This window comes from Gymnoscopelus microlampas (assembly GCF_963454915.1).
Source record: "Gymnoscopelus microlampas genome assembly, chromosome: 9".
NCBI lineage: Eukaryota > Metazoa > Chordata > Actinopteri > Myctophiformes > Myctophidae > Gymnoscopelus > Gymnoscopelus microlampas.
The window spans coordinates 40,592,057-40,615,643 of record NC_139946.1 but is presented as its reverse complement, the minus strand read 5'-3'; the positions used below and the strand labels follow the sequence as shown (position 1 = coordinate 40,615,643).

At 41.5% G+C, this 23,587-nt stretch overlaps 1 protein-coding gene across 4 annotated transcripts in view; it reads left to right on the top strand.

Moving 5' to 3' along the window:
• naaladl2 (N-acetylated alpha-linked acidic dipeptidase like 2) overlaps positions 1-23,587 on the top strand; it is a 499,162-nt gene that overhangs the window by 220,667 nt on the left and 254,908 nt on the right. For all 4 annotated transcript variants that reach the window (XM_084067278.1, XM_084067279.1, XM_084067277.1 and 1 more), the window contains one exon: positions 16,333-16,606. In XM_084067278.1, the coding sequence (XP_083923404.1) occupies positions 16,333-16,606 (274 nt within the window). The remainder of the gene's footprint in view (positions 1-16,332; positions 16,607-23,587) is intronic.

Here is a 23,587-nt window from a genome sequence, read left to right as displayed (position 1 = left end):
CAACTCTTTGAAGCTCTTGTCACACTGTTTGCAAAGGTAAGGTCTTTCTCCAGTGTGGACACGCTGGTGGCTTGCCAAAGAACTTAACTCACTGAAACCTTTGTCACACCGTTTACAGTGGAAAGGCTTTTCTCCAGTGTGGATACGGTGGTGTCTTTTGAGAGAACCTAAACGATTGAAACTCTTGTCGCACTGTTTGCAGTGGAAAGGCTTTTCTCCAGTGTGGACACGCTGGTGTGTCTTCAAAGCACTTGGAACGTTCGCTGGTTCTTCGTCAAAGCTGCTGCAATCCTTGGACTTTGATGTGGATGGACTTATGTGTTCTCCTTTGGCTTGGAGATTTTTCCTCATCTTCTCTTCGCACGCTCGTCTCTCTCTCTCCTCTATATATGTCATTTTACTCGGGCTGTCTCAGTATATTGTTCTTGAATACACTGTGTGTCTTGGACACAGACACAATTGAAGTCTATTGGCTTTTATGGGTCAGGAAGATTTGTCCTCATATAATCTCTTTCAAACTCCCCAGTCGTTTAGTTGTCCAACTCTTTTATCCCCGTCCTCTTTTACTCAGACCACTACAATAGATTATGTCCGAAGTAACAATTTCTCTTTGATATACTGTTCTTATATAGCACATGTTGAGCGGATTTCTGGTCTGATGTCACACACAACACAAACTGTTGCCAAGCATTCCAAACTGCTGATTTGCACAGGCGTCATTGCAATGAATGAATTTGTTATCGCATGCTTGGAGATTGGACATCTTGGGGCCACCAGTGTCACACCCCTCATCCCGTCCCGCACTCTCGTGAGTGTGGGAGCGGAGAGGGACAGTGGGGAAAGGCATGCAGCAAAATCCTGGGCCACCGGTGTCGCACCGCCAACACCCCCCCCCCCCCCCCCCCCCCCCGTCTCCAGGGCAGCTACTGCTGCTGTCGCCTACCGCAGGGGTCTTCAACAGGGGGTCCGGGACCTCTAGGGGGTCCTCAGGGTTGATACAAGGGGTAAGTCACTGTAGTTGCACAATGCTACTTGCACAAAATAAATTTGATGTATTCATGTGTGCCTTCTGCACACCCCCCTCCTTTATTCTGCACATCCCCCATTGCTACTAAATGAGGCAGACCATGTCTGCCTCAAACCTCTACCCCCCCCCCCCCCCTTTCCTTTTGTAGTAATCCATAATATACTAATAACAACAAAAACAACAACAACATTCCCAATGGAGGAAAGGAAGTGTGAGATTATAGTCCAGCGTCCATTCATGAATTTGGAAGTGGTTGTAGATGTGATGAGTACATGGAGAGTGGGGTGTGGAAGCTAGACCGGGACGGTTGTCAGAGGAGATCAGATGCACCCAGTCTGATTTCAGACTGCCTTAGAGTGGGTGGCTCAAGATATCTGCCAGTTCACACAACCAGCAGAGCATGATGTGAGGGCTACTGTACAGTATATCAAACTGAGGTCAAGGCATCACAGAGGTTACCTTGGACCATCAGAGCTTTAGCTTTTATCATATGACATTTGTGTGGGGGAGAATGGGCTGACCTATCAATGTGTGGTTTGGATGAGAAGTGGGGAGGGAGAGGGAGTACTTTGCTCCTAGGCTACAGTATGTTTTTCCTGCTCATGACAGCACAGTATTACAGTACACGTGCTGTGCACACATGCTCATGGACATACACCTGTACGATACATATTCACATTCACAAATGCACAAGTCAAGTATCCATGCTATTGCAAATTGAATGCATGTCCTTTCACTCAAATTGTGCAAATCTAGTACATCATAGCACAGACAAAAGACAGAAGCAATACAAATACACACAATAGAGAAAGAGAGACACACACACACACACACACAGAGGCAGACACCTTTGTACTTGTACAGAAGAAAAGCTCTGCAGAGGGGAAACAATTAACTAAATTTCAGCTTCTACTCTCTGCGACTGGACAATTCAGTACAACCGACCACATTTATATCCAGCTGTCTTGTAAGAGGAATCCATTGTACTGTGGTTATTTGTGAACTAGCCTGCATCTATTTCTCAAAAGACTGGATAAACGTGTGATTGCCCAATCTTGAAGACACAATTTCTGCCTTCACCCCGGAGAAGAAAAATGGTGTCAGTGACTCAAGGGAACAGAGCATTTGTCGTCCTCTTGTCAAATAACTTTGCGTCTGTGCATGCAGTAAATAAAGCTGCTCTCTCTCTCTCTCCTCTCTGGCTCTCTTCCATCTCTTCTACCCAAGTCTTATAAGTTTGGGGCCCTACTACTGAAACTCTAGCTTTTTGTTAATTGGTCCTATACTCAAGATGCTGTTGGTATTGATTATTAATCCTTCTTAAAGTCCCAATGGGCTCCTCGCGAACCCGGAAAACCCTTCAACACATTGACGCTCTTCTCCGCTTTCATTTCTCTCTGTCCTTCCATGTGTGCCTTTATTTTCTCTTCATCCAGGCCAGTGGTTTTTAATCCTTTTCATATCAAGGTCCATTATTTATTCGCCGTTTGATGAGATTTAGACTCTCAGACCCAAAACTTATTTTGTCCACAATTCCATGCTGTATTGATGTTGGTACCATAGGAGAGATGACAGGTCAACGTTGATCAAAATAACAATTATTTAATTAACTCATTCACTGCCACGGAATTAATTAATTAATTCCTCCGTCTACCGTCCGCTTGCCAGCGAAAACGGCAATTGTACTGTTCCTTTGAAAAATCGTGGAATATTCTTCGTGACCGCCTTCCTCACGGAGATCGGCTTATTACACGCACTGGGGGTCCAGTAGAATAAAATAAATATGTTCTTTGAAAAACACTTAAACACTTAATAAGTTAAACTAGTTCAATCTGAATCAAATCTCAGTCAAACTAACACACACACAAGCAATTACACACAATCTCCCCCGCCTTCCCTCCCCCTCCTGTCTGTTGTCTGTAACAACAGTCTGTCTCACTCATACTGGACTCTTAAACTAAACAGTAAATACAAAAAGCAGACACATAACTTTAGATGATGCATGGCGTATATCACATGGTATAACGTTGTTTTATTTAACCATTACTTTTAACACAGGGCGATGAAACATTTAGAGAATCCATTTTAAGTGACGACTGCTAACAGAAACACATTCCATGTGTTGAGAATCCTAACACATCATGCTTGGGTGGAGACAAAATGTAAACATAATTTATGGCGCTGTCTTGCTAGCTGTCTTGACAAAGCGCCCCGGGATGCTTTCGCTTCAAGTGTTCGCGCATAGCGGTTGTGCTGCTTGTGATAAGCCATTTCCAATTTGCAGAGTTTACAGAGAACCACATCGTTGGGTGTCTGTCTAAAATACTCCCACACTTTAGATGATTGCGGTTGAGTTTATTCATTTATTTTTTTGCTGTGGCTTGTTCACCAGGGAATCCATGCTTCGAGGCAGCTATCTTACTTCACGGCAGTGGACTGACAAACATTATGCAAATCGATATTTCTTGATGAGTCTCCCCAGCCAGGCCTAGTTTGGAGGTCATCTGTGGGGAGGGACGTGGGGTACTGTGGGTGGGACCAACCCTTGGGACCCTTCCAAGGCAATGATAGGGGAAACAAACACGGCTTCACCATTAGCCCTGACACATGAACCATGGAACCACTTGTTCCTGGTTTTTGAATGGTCTGCATTTCAAATATACGTGCTTACCCCAAAGCCACCGATGTAACAAGTTAATGCGCCCGCCGCCCGGGTCTAAGTACCCGTATCTTCCGTATTGTTCAATAAAAATCTTTTTAATCCGATCGGTGGCCATTTCCTCAGAATGTGCTCCATATGCTTTCAATTACGTGCCCTTATCGGTTGGGAGATGTATTGCACTCTGATACATTGTATAAAAAAAAATGGCCGCCAATCAGATTAAAATGCCTTTTATTGAACAATACGGAATATACGGGTACTTAGACCCGGGCACTATATTTGAAATCTGAACGTTTATGTAGATGTACGGGTTATGCCCAGGCCTACAGTTTGAGAACCACTGCCTTACTGGAAGATCAGCAGAAATGGAGCGGTCTCTCATGGGGGAGACCTTTGTAGGACATGAAAGTTATGGATCGCAGCTATTTAGATTTTTGAAGTTGTTAAAAAAAAAAAAAGCCAAATATTTGGCATAATATTGCTTATAAAATAAACACAACAGACAGAATAAATCCTAATATACTGGTAAAATATTGCTCTCTGGGAAGAAATACATGACTCTGGTCATATCCCTACAGTGTGTAATTAGTTAACCAGAGTTCCCCCCAGGGCTTTATTCTTGGTCCGCTACACCAAATCTCTTCGGCGAAAATACCAGATCTACAATCTTGTGACACATTGTGATTGTCAATTTTCGCTGAATGTTCGCCCCCAGAACATGGACGCTAGGGGCTACTGTGGTATATAGACCACAAAAAACGCCCATCACATTTCTTTCTTTTCAGGCATGTTCTGTTAAACATTTAATGGTTTCCATAATTTCCTCGTGTAAGAAGCATTAGCATGAGAACAGGCAGATAAATTACATGTTGGGCTTTATAACAGAGAGTGGCTTTAATTGCCTTTGTGGGAAGCTTCAAGTGAAACAATGTGCCATAGATGGCCCTGGACGACTTGGAATATGAATTACTGTTGCCTCTGCTCCCCAGCTGTTCAAGATAATATATTCCTATGGCACACAATCATTTTAATAGCTCATCCATTTGTTCAGGAGACAATTGATTTTCTCTGTTGCCGTGCGCTTTTAGTCACATTTGATTTCTCTCATCCCATTTACATTAGTCACATTTTAACCCATTGAAACCGGGAACGCATCCGCGTAACCACTTTAACAATTATTTTATACTTTGGCTATTTTTGAAAAATTGTTTTTAACTCAAATCTTGACATGAAAAAGTTTGAGAACCACTGATATTATAGCAAGCACTTTTTTTTTCCAGAAAACTGTTAGGATTTAGAAGACATTTGTAGAATCCCCCGGAAGCAAAGATTTGAGTTTCAAATATTCGCTTTCAAAATATATATATTCAAAGATTTTTCAAACATCGCAGATCTACAAGCTTGTAGATCTGTTATTTTTGGAAAATCGTCAACATTTTTAACATTTTTAACTCAAATCTTTGCTTCTGGGGGTCCCTGGAACAACATATTTTGAGATGGGGGTCCGCGGCCAAATACATGTCATTTTGGGAGCCCTTGACATGAAAAAGTTTGAGAACCACTGATGTTATAGCAGTTAGGATTCAGAAGACATTCCCCAGAAGCAAAGATTTGAGTGGTTAAAATCTTTCTAGGTCTTAAGGGGTTAAGAGTGTGGAGCTTAAATGCTCGGCTAGCCATCATGGGAAATCTGAATCCAGGTATATGAGCGTTGGTGTTTTGGTGGGGTGACTGGGTCTATTGGCTAAGGTAATGGGCACACAGTACTTTCTTTCGATAAACAGTGCGCGATAAGCAGCCTCTGTGTATTGTAAAACCCTGTAGGATGTTTTGCAGCATTGTGGATGATTAAACTAGGGAAAAAATACCGTGGCACAAAGGACAGGAGTGGCAAAAGGACACAAGTGGCATAAGGCTATACTGTAGCTGTTAAATCCCCGCTAACTTCTTTAGGGAAATTAAGGAGCCAAACTTTGCTGCTGAACGGATAATCTCAACACCAAATCAACCCCGAGAGCACAGTGTGAGAGCTTTTAGGAAGGCAAAAGTATCAGTAAAGATAAGGCTGTTTTTTTCCGATTTGCTAGATAAGCAGGTTCAACGTGTTTACTGTCACCTATTCATACTGTACAAGGCATTTTGTACTATATAGCATGATATGCAGTGAAATTCACACTTCACTGTATACGGCTTTCTTTATTGCAAAACCAATTAATTGCACTTTAATTGGGCCGTTACTTACTACATTGCTTATTATTATTAAGCAATTTTGTAATTGGCTTTTTCCCCCTCTTTACCGAAAAGTCATTGAACTGTGAAAACCGCAGTACCGAATCGTGCATTTTGTGAATAATTAACCACCCTTGCAAATTGTAAATGGCATATTGTTCACAAGAGCAACTAATACCTGTAATAATGTAATCAATTCTAAAGGCATACTGGTGGAAATGGACCTTATAATAAATAAATAGAAGACATTTTGTAAATAGGTTTAACGCTAAATGTTACATTTTATATGGAAAATTCAGTCTTGAACTGTATTGGGTCAGGGAGAAAAGAACAAGTTGTATTACTCTTCAGGCATGGGGTGGATTACCATAAAAAGTAAAGCCTGGATAAGCATTATCAGGGATTTGCAATAATATTGAAATATTATCTCACACATTAAGCTGTTTTGGGGGATCAAAGTTGGACTAAGAAGGCTAAATTGAGGCGAATGTTTGTTTGCAAAGCCACAGTCTCACGCACACACACACACACACACACACGTACGCACGCACGCACGCACACACGCACACACACACACACGCGCACACGCACACGCATACGCACACGCACACACACGCAATTGCAAGCCCCCACAGCATGCCAAGGAGATCTCCAGTAACATCGGGCTTGTCAGTGGATCAGAACAAAAAGCCCAGCTAGAGTCTAAACTTTAGCTGAACCACTCAAAGGAAGATCAAGGAAGCACGCACCACAATTCAGAGAAACATGTGCGCGCACACACACACACCTCCTCAGAGAAGCCTCCCCACATGCACATCTTAGATTTATCTGGATTTAAAAAAAAGGTCTCTTCCCCAGACCCATAATATATTCACTCTTATATTAACACTTCAACAGAGTACCTAAAGTGTGCGTGCGCGCACATACAATACTGTACACGTGCACACACACACACACACACACACACACACACACACACACACACACACACACACACACACACACACACACACACACACACACACACACACATATACACACACACACACACACTCTCTGATGGCTCCCTTTTGTTGTCTGTGGATGATTCCTGTCAACAACATAATGACAGCCCTGTGTCTCTGGCTCTAGTGTGTGTGTGTGTGTGTGTGTGTGTGTGTGTGTGTGTGTGTGTGTGTGTGTGTGTGTGTGTGTGTGTGTGTGTGTGTGTGTGTGTGTGTGTGTGTGTGTGTGTGTGTGTGTGTGTGTGTGTGTGTGTGTGTGTGCACGCACGTGTGCACATGTACAGTATTGTGTGTGTGTGTGCGTGTTTGAGCTGTGTGTGTGTGTGTGTGTGTCATCAAGAGTGTCGACAGCTCAGAGTCTGGAGTGTTGGTGATAAATGAAGACGGAGAGCTCAGAGACAGACTGTTCAGTGACTTTGAATAAAGGAGCCGTTAAAGAGATGGGCTGACTGAATGTAAAACACCTCTAAAGGCGCTCCGCCTGACTACACTGTGGAATGGCAAAGCAAAGGGTGGAACACACACACACGCACGCACGCGCACACACACACACACACACACACACACACACACACACACACACACACACACACACACACACACACACACACACACACACACACACACACACACACACACACACACACACACACACCTGCGGGATTCACAATCGACAGCTGAGCCTGCAAAGTAGGCACCAGCATTGCTTAACTGACGAGATTTCTCGTCCTATTTTGCTAAGGTGTTGTCAGCCAATGACGAGAATGACGAGATTTTGTGTTTCCAGTGCTTTTCCACAAGATGGCCCTGTTCGCTCGCCTATGGGTCACTGTTTGTCTCTCTGTGAAGGAGGTGTGGGTCCCATGATCGCAAAAAAATATTCCATTTGTCAGAATGGCATTTCCTCTGTTTCTGTTGCGCACTACGAGCTTGTAGATCTGCTACTTTTGAAAATGTGTGCAAATCTTTGATTATATAATGTTTAAAGCGAACATTTTTAACTCAAATCTTTGCTTCTGGGGGGTCCCTGGAACTAAGTATTTTGAGATGGGGTTGGCGACAAAATACATACAATCATTTTGGGGGTCCTTGACATGAAAAAGTTTGAGAACCACTGATATAGAAACATACGTTTTTTCAGAAAACTGTTGGGATTTAGAAGACATTTTGTAGAATCGGCTTCAGGTCTCAATGGGTTAAAGCGATTGGGGGATCGATCACAACTGGAGATAAATATTCTATTCTGTATTTTTCAAATGTTAGTGAAAACAATCTGGCCGTGGTGTAGAAAAGTCTGTTTTATTTTCCGGCAGTCAAGAGATAATAAGGAAAACAAATCCAAACGCAAAATGACAAAGTAACTTAAAAACAAAAATCTCTTCACTAGCACACTCTAGCTATCAGAGATTAGCATTTTTTTCAAGGATAGATTTACTGTCAACAACACAATTTGCTGCCAATCAAAACTGTGTGCCGCTGCCATTCATCCAACCTCGTAGTAGAACGTGAGAGATCGAGAGAGAGAGAGAGGCTCTTGCTCGTTGAATTAAATTACTCTAGGGCTGCCGGTATGCGAATCAGACTGATTTGAGAGTGTCTAATCAAAATCACACTGAAGAGTTTAAATTGACAATTGATTTTGCAGTGTACGACGTCTGGTACAGGAACAGCTCAGGAGGCAATACGGTAAAGATGGCTTCATTCTGAGAGAGAGAGAGAGAGAGAGAGAGAGAGAGAGAGAGAGAGAGAGAGAGAGAGAGAGAGAGAGAGAGAGAGAGACAGAGAGAGAGAGAGAGAGAGAGAGAGAGAGAGAGAGAGAGAGAGAGAGAGAGACTAAAGAAAAAGTGAAAGAGGACAGAGAGCATTGGGGGTGAGTGGGTCGGTAAACGAGAAGGAGAGGTATAGGGAGATAAATTTAACCCATTAAGGCCGATTCTACAAAATGTCTTCTAAATCCTAACTGTTTTTTGAAACAAATTATATTACTATGTCAGTGGTTCCCAAACCTTTTCATGTCAAGGACCCCATTGTATATGTATTTGGCCGTGGACCCCCTCTTCAAAATGTGTTGTTCCAGGGACCCCCAGAAACAAGGATTTGATTTACAAATGTTCACTTTAAAAATATATATATATTCAAAGATTTGCAAAAAAAAATCAGGATTTCCCAAAAATAGCCAAAGTGTAAAACTATGCTTTTTAGCTCAAATCTAAAAATGACACAGATGTTTCTTCCGGTCTTAAAGGGTTAAGACAGTGCATGGCAATGGGGATAGAGAGAGAGAGAGAGAGAGAGGGGACGCATGAGTTAGAGATGGCAGGAGGGAAAGAGGAAAGGGAGATAATGAGAAAGAGTGGGGAGAGAGAGAGAGATGACGTATGGAACCTGAGGTATATAACAAATTATCTTGACTGAAACTTTTCAACAAAGGGAAGTTCTTACAGTTCCATTATCGCTGAAATAATAATTTTTCCAACTCTCCGCACACTTCCCTTCCCCCGGCAGCGTAATGCGTGGGCGTGTGTGTGGAGGTGGTGCAGAAGAAGGACCACTGCCAGGTGATTGTGCCCTTTGGCATTGAAACGGAGAGCGTTATTACGACGCAGTGAGGCTAAAACCCGACAAAAAGTTGGGTTTAGCCTTGTTCAAGTTGTGCTGCGCAAGATCAAAGAGCTGTTTCGTAACCTGAAGATCAGTAATACCTGCTTTTAGGGGTGTTCACTGGCTTAGAATTTAATAGGGGAAAAAAAGAGTGGATTCCTATAAAGATAATGATATAGGTTGAGTTTTACTACTTTGAGTACATACGGTGTAGCGACTTGGGGAAAATGTGAACCTGCAAGTGTAGAGTTCCTGACAACCTGAGACGGAATGCGAAACCATGATCGGGTGTCAGTGGTGGAAAAAGTACTCAAATGTTTAGCTTAAGTAAAAGTATCAATACTGCAATGTAGAAATACTCTGTTACAAGTAAAAGTCTGGAATTGTAAATGTACAGAAGTATTGGTATCTAGGGGTGTGCCGATACACTAATTTCACGAAACGATACGATAAGATATTTGGCTCACAACTTCGATACGATTTCGATACGATACGATACGCACTTTTTTTAATTATGAAAATATATGGAGGAGAAAAAAAGAAAATGCAAACAAATAATTCTGTTTTTGCATTATTCAGACATGCAAACTTGTAGCTTTTCAGCTACAATAGCCGTTTTGAATCCAAATAGTATGACACCTGACCCGAAAAAAAACATGTTGTCACTCTTTTCACTTCGGGGCCGTTTGCATGCCTGATTATTATGATTGTAAAAAAAAAAAAAACATTTTTTTTTTTTTTCAAAAAACATTTTATTTTTTTTTCAAAACGATACATATCGTCGCGAAAACGTATCGCGATATATCGCGGGACGATATATCGGCACACCCCTATTGGTATCCAATTGTACTTAAAGTTCCAAAAGTAAAAGTAGTAAAATGTTTGTAAATAGCAGATCTACAAGCTCACAATGCGACGTGCTGTGAGCTTGTAGATCGGCTATTTTCAAATAGCCTTGCTATAAAACATAACTATAGTCACAGGTTTCAGGTAAATGCAAATAACACTGATTTACCCGTAATGACCCAACCTGTTTTTTTTATTCACACATATTTAAAATGATTTTTAAATATTTTTTATATTAAAAATCTGAATTAAATAAATCTAAAATAAGGTAAAATAAAATATGTAAAACTTTATATTAAACACAAATTGCAAGAGCACAAGTTTAATGAGCAAAAGCCAACAGGTGCATCATCAGACTGTGTGTGTGTGTGTGTGTGTGTGTGTGTGTGTGTGTGTGTGTGCGTGCGTGCGTGCGTGCGTGCGTGCGTGCGTGCTCACGCAGTTTTGTCACTGTTGTTAAGGAAGACATGAAAAATGGCACAGTTAAATCTACTGTCTGCCACGCACTCCTCTGATTGGCTCAAGCCAAGGCAGGAACTGATCATCACAGTTTGTCATCATTTTACTGAGGGTGCACCGCAGGTCTAACAATCTCGCAATTTTTTATCTCTTTTTATAGCTTTATAATTTATCTCTCTGATATACTGACGTCTAATCAGGTCAGGACTAACGGCTCACATTGTCCTTGGGCACGGGAATCTAGTTGTCCCCGAGTCCATTTCGGAAAAAGGTTTGTTTTGTCCTTGGCTCCGCATTTTGGAATGAGTCTTTGTTATTTGACGATTAATATGCATGTCGGGTTTGGGTATAAACGGAGCCAGCTCGTTTCGGAATGGGTCAAACTTTAGGGACCCCTTTAACCTATTCAATCCGGGAACGCATCCGTGTAGATTCTTTTAGCTATTCTTTTAGCTCAAAGCGTGGCACCGATGGTTTGATGGTTTTACGCATCAAAATATGTTATCCCTTTGAGTTTGAGTTAAACATGTTAACTCACTGAGCGCCATTAACGTGTTTCACGTGTTTTTACCGCTATGGCGCTGGGTGCCATTAACGTGTTTGACGTGTTTTTGAAAAACATGTTCAGAACCCAAGATATCATCATCTGAAGATGTGCTGCTCCATCCACTCCTTGTTTAACTTAGAACTGAAAAAGGCTGTATCTCGCTTCCTAAGCACTTTTTGTTTTCTGTGAAAAAAACTCTGGCACTTTTCAGAATCAATTCTGAAATAATTCTGGCAATCCTGGCACTCAGGGAGTTAACTTGTTAAAAAAAATAAAAATAGCAGATCTGCTATTTTTGAATAGCCAAAGTATAAAATAATGGTTACAGCTAAAATCTAAAAATGACTATCGACACTACTTAACCCCACCTATCGATATCGATACGTGGGGTTAAAGTGGTTAAAGTCCAGGGTCCAGGGAGACGAGAAACAAAACAGAAATGAAAAAAAATATATATATAATCCTTTTATGAAATATTTACAGCTGGACAGCCTATTGATAAACACAGTTAGACTCGTATTCTCGGTGGTGCAGATATGCCTCAGTAGACAGTATTTAACCAAGACAGATCAGATAAAGTCGTCTGGGCTTCAGATAAAGACTGAATATTAAACACTTAAGAACAGCCAGAGCCTCTCAGCAGGTGTGCAAAGGTGGCACAGAATGCAGATATTTCAAGATATCTTCTTCTTGCTTTTTTTTTTTTTTTTTACTCAAAATAGTGTTAAACATATTTCAAACTAGAAAAGTGCACTCCATGCCGTCAATGAAGTACATATTTCTGCCAGGCTGGCTTGCCTAGCCAGGCAATGTGTAGTCTCGATCATGATTCATGATTTTTTTTTTGGGGGGGGGGGGGCATTTGTTGTAAAATAGGCCCCTTCTGCAAACTTTGAAAGGCAATCATAGCCAGTTGGAATGGAATTCCGACTGGAAAAATGTGAATGACACATGTTCATCACATGACTCCATGAGAAGATCTGTTCCCATTTGTGTGAGTTTTGGAGCAATAGCAAAAAGTGTGTTTTGAAGAAAAAGCGAAATGGTGGGAAATCAACTTGATGGGCATTGCCTAATTGCGGGGGGTTTGTGGCATTGGCTGCACACAGACAGACATACAGAGAGAGAGAGAGAGAGAGAGAGAGAGAGAGAGAGAGTTCTAACAGCAGAAGGGTAATTCCACCACTGGGGAGCCAGCAGGGAGGACAGTGAACGGTACAGCAGTGACCAGGTTGTCACACTGAGGGAAGGATTAAGTGTCCAGGCTTGACAGAAAGCACAGACAAAGCATAAGCTTTGCACACATAGGCCAGGACCACAGACCTGAGGCAACGAGGCCCCAGTACCTTTTTGAAGATAACGACTAGGTGGGCTGCTGCTGCTGCAGCTGCACCCTGGATGACTGGTGGATGTAGATGGCATTGTGTCTGGGGGTGTCTGGCTTGGAGGAAGTTGCAGTAGGCAAGAGCAGGAAATGAATAAAGCTTGTACCGGTAGCTGAGAAACACCTCTGGCAAAGGAAGGCCCAGATAGAGAGATTTTGTCGAGTACGAACCTTTAGGATTGAGTTATTGATGCAACGAGAGCCTCTCATGAGTCATGACAGCTGCTTGCCAAGAGATAGCATGCCCTCTCAACTCACTTACTGTAGCTGTTGTGAAGTCCCACCAAAGGGAATCATGTTGTAACTTGAAATGCACACAATTTCCATGTAACATGGATGGGAATATATACAGTAGCTGTGCTGTATTGGTGAATAACAGACATGAGCATCATGTCACAGTGGGAAGTGTAGTGTATATGCTCTTTAATTTCCCTTCGTTTAAATGTCTGCTGTCATTTTTGAATGGACATTGATCCACTTGAGTCCCATTAAATAGAATATCAATATCTCATTCATGTACTGTACAGGATACTGGCACGATTACCTAGCCAACCAACTGCAATATATGGATTTATAAGGATATAATGAAGAACAAACGGAATACCATAACATATCATTCAAGGACCTACACCTCCTTAGCAACAGTGTAAAAAAGAAAAGAAAAAAGAAAACACTGTAATTGCCCAGTGGAAATTCAATACAATTACAAATGTCAAATATACACCCATTTGGCAAACCCCATATTTTGTTGTAAACAAGTCACCCATGACAAGTACCCAAAAGAAAAGGGCATAACACAGCCACAATCTTAGAAAATAATGCATTTCTTGCCTTCTAACAGTTATGACAAAAGTACGGTATTAGCTACTTATCGTACACTCAAATCATGCAATAACCAACACATCCAATAAGAACCTTCATCTACCCAATATATTAGATCAATACAATTGCTAAGTCAAACAACAACACATATACAATACATTTCTCTTGGAGTTACACTAACACTAAGGTTTTTACTGTCACTGTGTATACTTAGAGATGTGGCTATACTTAACACTTCACAAAACAAATCACTATGTCAATTATTTAATGTTTTTCTTAATTTTCTACTGACCTCCCACTGTTTCCACTGTTACTGCTGCCACAGCAGTAACAGTTTCCACTGTTACTGCTGGAACAGGGGGGTCCCTGTTCCAGGGACCCCCAGAAGCAAAGATTTGAGTTACAAATGTTCGCTTTAAATATATATATATTCAAAGTTTTGCGCACATTTTCAAGATGTTTAAATAGCAGATCTACAAGGTCATAGTGCCGCGCTATGAGCTTGTATATCTGCTATTTTTGAATAGCCAAAGAAATCAAAAGATTACACAGATGCGTCCCCGGATTGAATCGGTTAAAATGATTCAGATACAGATTGCACAGGGAAACCACACTGTTATCAGACCCAGTCTGGCGTTGTGTGCATGGTATACTTCGTCTCTGTTCGCGCCACATTTCAAGCTTGTAGATCTGTTACTTCGCTGTAGTATGATAAAGTAGGGCGTTAATTTACGAAATAACACAAAACGTTTAAGTTTGGAGATAAGAGGTTATCTGCCCAATAGCACAACGACTTGATACTCAGCCTTGTGGTTTGCTAACCAATTTAACAACTAATAAATACTACAACAACAAAATATGACTTCAGTGGATATGAGCTGTTCTTAAAACCCATCTGTTCTACCTGGCTTTTAACTGCATTTGAGTTTACCTCATTTGTTTTGAACTTTGCACCTTTTGCTACGTGTTAATGCATATTTTCCATTGATGTTTCTCTATAGTTTTGACACTTTGAATTGTTTTTGTTGAATTGTTTTGATGTTTCTCATTTGCTTTGATGCTTTGAATAGTTTTAGTTTTAACCATGTACAGCCCTTTGGTCAGCTCGGCTGCTGTAAACGTGCTATATGAATACATTGATTTATATATTATGCTAATGGGGATTTAATAAATATTTGGGTCATACAAATATTTCAAAACCATGGCTATATGTAAATGAAAAAGAGTGAAGACCATCATTCTTCATCCCTTCTTTTGAATGATGATCAAAGCATATTAAAATATTCACGGACATGCACACACCCATATGCAGTATACATAATAGTTTAAACAGACACAAGATGCACGTACACACACACACACACACACACACACACACACACACACACACACACACACACACACACACACACACACACACACACACACACACACAAAGTGGAGACGGAAGCATCAGCAGAATTGAGCAGCAGTCCCCAAACCACAGGGAGTACCCCCAACAGCTTGGCTTATAGATGAAGGTCTCAGTACACACACACACACACACACACACACACACACACACACACACACACACACACACACACACACACACACACACACACACACACACAGTGTTAAGGACACATACACACTCAAGCATAAACACACAGATAGATACAGACAGACACACCACTCGCCCTCATAGACACTCGCAGACAGCCTCCTGCTGTTGCTCCCGGGGAGCGACTGGAGAGTGGAAGTGTGTGTTTGGGCCATCTGCTGCTGAGACTGATATAGATGTCACACACACACACACACACACACACACACACACACACACACACACACACACACACACACACACACACACACACACACACACACACACACACACACACACACACACACACACACACTGGGACAGCAGTGGCTCAAGAGTTAGACTGGCTCAGGGAGTTGGAGATTGGAAGCTCCTCCTGGCATCATGTCTTAAGTGTGCTTGAGCAAGACATTGAACCCCTACCTGCAGGTTGAGGGCTTTTTGCTTGGTTGGCTGAATGGATGGATGAGTGTGGGGCCGACAGTCTCAAGTGCTTTGAGTGATCGGAAGGATGGAAGAGTTTACGCGCGCGCGCACGCAGGCACACACACACACACACACACACACACACACACACACACACACACACACACACACACACACACACACACACACACACACACACCGGCATGTACTGTATGCATGCACATTTGAGTCACATCCTTCCAGAGTCAAAACAATAAAGAGAGTAAACTCCTATAGTCAAATAAACAATGAACAGTTCCCAGCGCATCTAAATAGGGCATAGGGAACAACAGACAGCTCCAGTGTACGCGTGGGTGTGCGTGTGCGTTTGTGTTTCGTAGGCCCGCGTTTATTTTTAATTAAATAAATAGTGTATTATAAGCCCACGAGAGCTGAGCAAATATGTATTTATTTATTTGATTACATTCAAAATATGTAACTTTGTCCCTTGAGGCAGTTAAAGGTCAAAATTGTGTCTTGATTCCTTTGCTTGATTGTATTTCCTTTCCAAGATTTTTTCAACAGTCTTCATTATTTATTTAAACATTATTGTCAGGAATATCATTATGCAGTTGCTCTGTGAAAGCCTTGAAATGTAAATAATCATCAATGTCAACATAATCACCACAATATCAGAAAGGAAATCCTTGTAATCATATGATCATTTTTACCCACCTGTGACAAGCCTCTATCCCTCTCTCTAGGTCATTTGACAGCCAATCAGACGACGGCGAAGAAGCCAGAGCCCGGTACCTCTACAGGCAATGGGTGGGACTTGGGTTGACCGACGTCCGTCTATCCAATCACACGGTTCTGCTCAGTCTGCCCGGTCCCGCCCCCAACACCATAACGGACGTGTCCACCGGCCAATGTTTCCTCTCCAACGGGATACCATGTGACCAGCAAGGTCAAGCTCAAGCTCAGACACCTGACCTGCGGTTCTCGTATGCAGCTTACTCCGCCGTGGGAAGTCTCCAGGTATGATTAGCCAGTGTTGACATTTTCACTAACAATCAAAATGTCAAGTTTCTCCAGGGCATATGCTAATTTGGGTGTGGAAACAAAATTCAAATTGTTAAACACTTAAAATGTTAGGTCAATTAAGGGTCACTAGCAAGGGCCAAAGCTTGCACCTCTCCCTTCTTGTCTTGTACAATGCTACAGTTTGGAGTCTTTAAAACCCGAAATTGACCTAACATTGGGTTCCCTCGCTACGTTTCAGTGCTTTCGAATTATGCAGAAAATAAAGTCTCTGGTTAACATAAGCCTAAGAGAGCTTCACATTTTGTTCTTTGGCAATTAAATGTGTTACTACCTCAGGCGTGAATTTTGAAGATGTTATGTGCTTTTAAAAAAAAAAGCTGCAATAAGTGATTTCTGACCATTAGGCTGCAACTGGACTGGAATCCAAAGTAATGCGTGTTCATGGGCGCTGGAATGGAAAACGAAGTATGGGGGCGACATTAACGGTGGTCGTTGTCGGACGGTGACGTCACAAAGTTCACCGTCAAATCCTCAGTGTTGGTTTGGCTCAGAAGTGTGCACCGATGTATTTATACGTTTGTTCATTCTTCAGAGATTCATTCACTAAGCACTTTAATAGAGTTGTTAGTTGACAATTGCTCTGGGTGAAGACCAAGAATGCCTAGATGTAAGTGCAATTTTATGACAGTCTTTTTAAGGGGAAATCAAGTTTACTCTAATGAAAGTCAGAAGAATATTTATAAAATAGAGCATGTTATGGAGAGAGAGAACTGTAGGAGTGCAGAGTTAACCCATTAAGACCTGAAGCCGATTCTACATGTCTCCTAAATCCCAACAGTTTTCTAAAAAACATACGTTTATATATCAGTGGTGCTCAATCTTTTTCATGTCAAGGACCCCCAGAATGATATGTATTTGACCGCGGATCCCCATCTCAAAATATTTTGTTCCAGGGGGGTCCCAGAAGCAAAGATTTGAGTTAAAAATGTTTGCTTTAAAAATATTTTATATGCAATGATTTGCACATTTTCACTATTTTTTGAAAATAGCAGATCTACAAGCTCATAGCGCGGCACTCGGTGCCGCGCTATGAGCTTGTATATCTGCTATTTTTGAATAGCCAAAAATGACAGATAAGTTCCAGGTCTTAATGGGTTAAAAAAGAGATAAAGATTTATTAGTAAAAAGGTTCTTTGCGCTTCCTTTTCAAATCAATTTCTCCCTAAATATTTTAACCTCATCCTCCCCTTGCCCCTCCTGTTCCATTTCCTCTTTCATTACCTTCACCCTCTCCTCATCCACTTAATACTGCCATTGACTCAGTCTTGCCCCCCAGCTAGTGGGGCCAGTGAGGTTCATTCAGAAAAGGCCACATGCTAAAGGTTGCACGCTGTTAAATGTTACCGTCCCACCCACAGTTCAAGGTGCACAGGCGTCTCAGTCTTTAGATCCTCAACAGGTTGTGTCAATGCCGCTAGGCCTGAACTGATATGTTCACCTCCTATGGTGTCTAATAATAATATAATAATAATGGTGGAAATGGTGGGGAAGGCAAGTCTGAAGAGGTGGGGTTTGGGGGCATTTTTTACGAGCAGAGAGGGTGGTGGTTGCTTTGATGTGAGTTGAATGATGAACAACAAAATAGAAAACATAGAATGTGTAGCTGAGAGACTGTAGTACACCATTCTTGCATAAATAATGCATTTGGGGTTTGTCTCTCAAAACAAACTTACATAATACTAAAAAGAAAATAAGTTGTAGTTGTGTGTTTCATGTACGTACTGTACATTAACCCATTAAGACCTGGAACGCATCTGTGTCATTTTTCTATTTGAGCTAAAAAGTATTATTCTACACTTTGGCTATTTTTGGAACATTGTGAAAATGTGTGCAAATCTTTGAATGTATATATTCTTTTAAAGCGAACATTTTTAACTCAAATCTTTGCTTATGGGGGTCCCTGGAACAAAATATTTTGAGATGGCGGTCCGCGACCAAATACATATAATTTTGGAGGTCCTTGACATGAAAAAGATTGAGCACCACTGATATAGAAACATACGTTTTTCAGAAAACTGTTGGGATTTAGGAGACATTTGTAGAATCGGCCTCAGGTCTTAATGGGTTAACCACCCAAGGCCTATACTTTGTGATGAATATATAATATGACTCTATAGTTGTTTTTTTTTGTTGTTGCTATTTTTGCTACATATGTTTACCTATAATGACATGCCCAAAATAGAGACGCCAGCTTACACCAGCTTCACGGCTTTGTACATTAAGATGTTACAGAACTTACATGAATAATAAAAAAGAAAGCATTGTGTGCTTTAAAGAAGCGTCGTCAATAACGTCAAGTGCATACTGTGAGTCGTAGTACGTAAATGGGCTAAACATATCAGACCGCTGGTATGGTCCTTTAATATTAAGAGGAAAGGTCTGTTTACATTACGTAATATTCATTCTAGCGCTGTGATGTGGAGTACTGTATGCTTATTATTTTTTTTGTATTTCTAAATAGGTCATACTCAAGAGGATCATTCTTATATAAATAGAGTAGAAATAGAACTTTCGTCGCGTAGACCCGCCTCTAGTCATTACCTAGAGACAAAAAGATAAAGTGAGCATATTACTATCTTAGATAGTGTCAAGATTCCCCCGGTTTTTAACGGAGGACCAAAAGAGCTCAAGGCGGGAAGCGCGCGGGGGAGAAAATCCAATAGCATGATATTTGCGTCATGCTAGATGCATTGCAAGCCTTTTCAACCATCCTTCAGGAGTGTGAAGGTTAATGGCAGTCATTATGCATGTAGTCGGGCCCACACTAGTTCACTAGACACCCCAAGATACACACACACATACACTAACCCATTAAGACCTGGAACTGTGCCATTTTTAGATTTGAGCTAAAAAGCATTATATTACACTTTGGGTTATTCAAAAATAGCAGATCTACAAGCTCATAGCGCGGCACCGAGTGCCGCGCTACGAGCTTGTAGATCTGCTATTTTTGAAAAATCGTGAAAATGTTTGCAAATCTTTGAATATATATTTTTTTAAAGCGAACATTTTTAACTCAAATCTTTGCTTCTGGGGGTCCCTGGAACAAAATATTTTGATGGGGGTCCGCGGCCAAATACATATAATTTTGGGGGTCCTTGACATGAAAAAGATTGAGCACCACTGATACAGAAACATACGTTTTTCAGAAAACTGTTGAGATTTAGGAGACATGTAGAATCGGCTTCAGGTCTCAATGGGCTAAAGAAATACCGCCGTACTATTTTTAGAGAGGGTTTTTATACTTCTCTAGCATCCCAGGAACAGAGCATTGGCGGGGGGGGCTGTGAAGGAGATGCTTGTTATTCCCCAGAGCCCCGTGGCTGGCCTCAGGGCAGATGAAAAAGTTGGGACGGTTCTCTGAATACCAAGTTTTCTCTCCTCTCCTTTTTTTCTCTCTCTCTCTCTCTCTCTCTCCTCCATGCTTTTTTTTTTTTGTTGCTCTATCCATTCATCTGTCCGTTCGGTCTGAGTCTACCCCAAGGAGGATCACAGTCATCCATCACCGGATTATTTCCGAGCTCTGTTCCTGTGCGCTGACTTGAATTAACCCATTGAGACCCGGGGAACGCATCCATGTGTCATTTTAAGATTTATTTAGGCTATTCAGCCTAAAGAAATCTTTAGGCTATTCGGTGCCGCGCTACGAGCTTGTAGATCTGCTATTTTTTTTAAATCGTGAAAATGTGTGCAAATCTCTAAATATATATATTTTTTTAAAGCCAACATTTTTAACTAAAATCTTTGCTTCATGGGGGATTTTACAAATGTCTTCTAAATCCTAACTGTTTTTTGAAAAAAACTGATGTTTCTGTATAATCAGTGGTCGTTCTCAAACTTTTTCATGTACAAGGACAGCCGAAATGATATGTATTTGGCCGCGGACCCCCATCTCAAAATATGTTGTTCCAGGGACCCCCCAGAAGCAAAGATTTGAGTTATAAATGTATTTATATATTCAAAGATGTGCACACATTTTCACACATTTTTTTCCAAAAATAGCAGATCTACAAGCTCATAGCGCGGCACTCGGTGCCGCGCTATGAGCTTGTAGATCTGCTATTTTTGAATAGCCCAAAGAAGTCTAGGAATGACACACGGATGCGTTCCCGGTCTGAATGGGTTAAGCGTTGGATTGCCGTATCTAAACATGGCTTTTAGACAATTATATATGGCATTGGTGATGGATGGCTGGTGTTTCAGGCGAAGTATTGAGGGCTAATAGGTCCCCGCTACGGTTTCACTGGTCTTGTGGGGACTATATTCTCTTCTGGGGGCTATAAGGCTAAGACACACACAAACACACAAACAATGCATGAGGCACGCATGAAGTCTGTGGATTCATTAGTCTGGTAGATATTCTCATGTTTTGAATCAGAATTGGCTTAACCACATCTTTTGAATATTATGCAGATAATGAAGGGTCTGTGACTCTGTGGCTTCAGGGTGAATATCGGTTGGATGTTCCCCCTCTCCCCAATCACAATCTGTATTACGCACCACCTTACAAAACCACTTTGTCACAAGCCACCTGTTTTTCTTCTTTTCTTCTTTCTCTGGTATCTCTTGGCACTGTCACCCAAGACTGACCTGGAGTATGACACGTGCAATACAAATGAACAATAACTGCTGGAGTATTACAACAGATAATAGCACAATTGTATTAAATTGTTAAACCTTTTACTGGGTAAATCCTAAAAAATAGCTCCACAAGAGAGTGTGCTCTTAGCTATTTAGCCGAGCAGCATTACAATACCTCAGGATCTTACCGGATATACATGCTTTTGCCTCAATCTACCTTACAATTGGGATCTACAGTCATGCGCCACGACGGTTGTCTGTGGGCAACTTGCATCAGTGTTGCCACACTTGCGCGCCAGCAACAAGCAACCAGCTTCATCCAACAGCACCGCGCTGCGCACTGCGCACGCGTGGACGCACTTTCCCTAACCAATTACACGCCACTTCACGCTTACAACTCCTGGACATGGCAACCCCGCCAACCACGCCCCCCCATCCAAATACTGTCTGTCTGTCTGACTCTTTGAGAGGGTTGAACGCAGCGCGCGCCGTCTCGCTGGGCTGAGGGTGCTGCTTCTCAGTTTGCTTTCGTTTTCGGTTTGCGTCTGGAAACACTGTTGCTCTCGCTTTTGGTTTGCGTCTCCAAAACATCTACAGCCCACTTCACGAGAGCCTCGCGCCAGCGACTAGACGGAAGGGTCGCGTAGCGACCCGCACCTCTAGTAGCTTACATTTTTGTGAAAATCAGAAGTGCAAATAAAGTCTATAAATGATGACCTGTCTATTAGTCCATGTAACATTTACCAGTTTAATTGTCTGACTTGAGTTAGAATTATATGGTTTTGAAGGTTATTTTACAAAAATGTTTGTGTTATAAATAGTGTTTCTAAGGAATTAAATATTGTTACATGTCAATCCATAACCCAGGTTCAATACAATTTTTTTAGGCCTTTTGTTTTAACACATTGACTGCCAGAATTATTTCAGATTTTTTTCAGTTTTCTGCCAGAGATTTATCATTGAAAAAACAAAAAAAGTACTCAGGAGCCGAGATACAGAATTTTTAAGTTTTAAGTTAACAAGGAAGTGGATAGGAGTCTAGATCTTCGAAAAATCATATCTCCTTGGTGATGGGTCAAATTAAAATAAAAAAAATTAAAAACTTTTTTTTTTTAAATGACTTAAGTCATTCTTGGCAGGCAAGTGATGGATTCTAAAGAATGCATATATGCATTATTGGCAGACAACGTGTTAATGTCTAGGGCCTCGGACGTTACAGATTGATGCGTAAACGTAGTCGTGTTACGACCTAAACTCGTATCATCCCTGCACTAGCGAACTGTACTCAAATATATTAGCTTGGCATGAACACTGATATAAACTTTAGAGAGTCCCTTTACCAGCCTCTCTCATGGCTCTGTTCTGCTTTGTGCTGGCGCTGCATTCTGTTGACGGTCGGCGTCCTCTCTCCTTGACTTGACAGCTCCGGTCTTTGTTTGCTCCTTCTATGAGCGTGCATAACAAGTGATGACACAGACTGAACTTTGAACATAACAAACAGTTAGGGGGAAATCAAAGGGTCATTAACATTGTCCGTGTGCCCAGTGAGTCCCAGAATCCACTCGCTAACAAGCAGACCACACTCCATGGCTGATTGCCCATCTCTCCACTACTTTTAAGAGTTCAAAGTCAAACTCACAACATGACGTACTAACTTATACTGTATTGGGAATTGCTAAACACTAATCAACCAGACAGGAATCTAATATTCAGTCATGGATCTAAGCCATGGAAAATATACTGTATGTGTGAACTTTTAAATAAAGTTACTACTGTATGAAAGTGAATTAGCTATATCGTTGTCTCCGCCAGGAGACTATTGTTTTCGTTCTCGTCCTTCCGTGTGTCCACCGAGCTAACATTGGTCAAGCTTCATGTGACACGTGACAATATGTTGAAAGGGTGTGCTTTGATTGGCTAGCGAGACGCATGATGAAATAGAGCCCTATAAATAGGTGTGTCACTTCAAAACATTGTTTACATGTTTTGAAGTGACATCAGTGCCATCAGCCCAGCTAACATTGGACATGTTAGCTTGGCTGATTGAACATGTTAGCCAAGCTAACATGCTCTAATCCTTAGATGTTCTAATCTAAGAATCAGAACATTTCTAGAAAAGAAAACTATGGTTAAAGATAGGGTAAGTGATTCCCTTTGGTTAAAATAGCACGGGTCTGCTGGCGGAGACTTGCGCTCCGAGGAGCACATTTTCTAGTTTTTTTATTTTTTTATCCCGCGATTTTTGTAACCCTTATTTTTCACCCGGTGCCAATTTTCTAAGTGATCCTGGGCGCTACACTCCCCTCACCAGCCTAGTGAGGCCAGGGCCGGGCT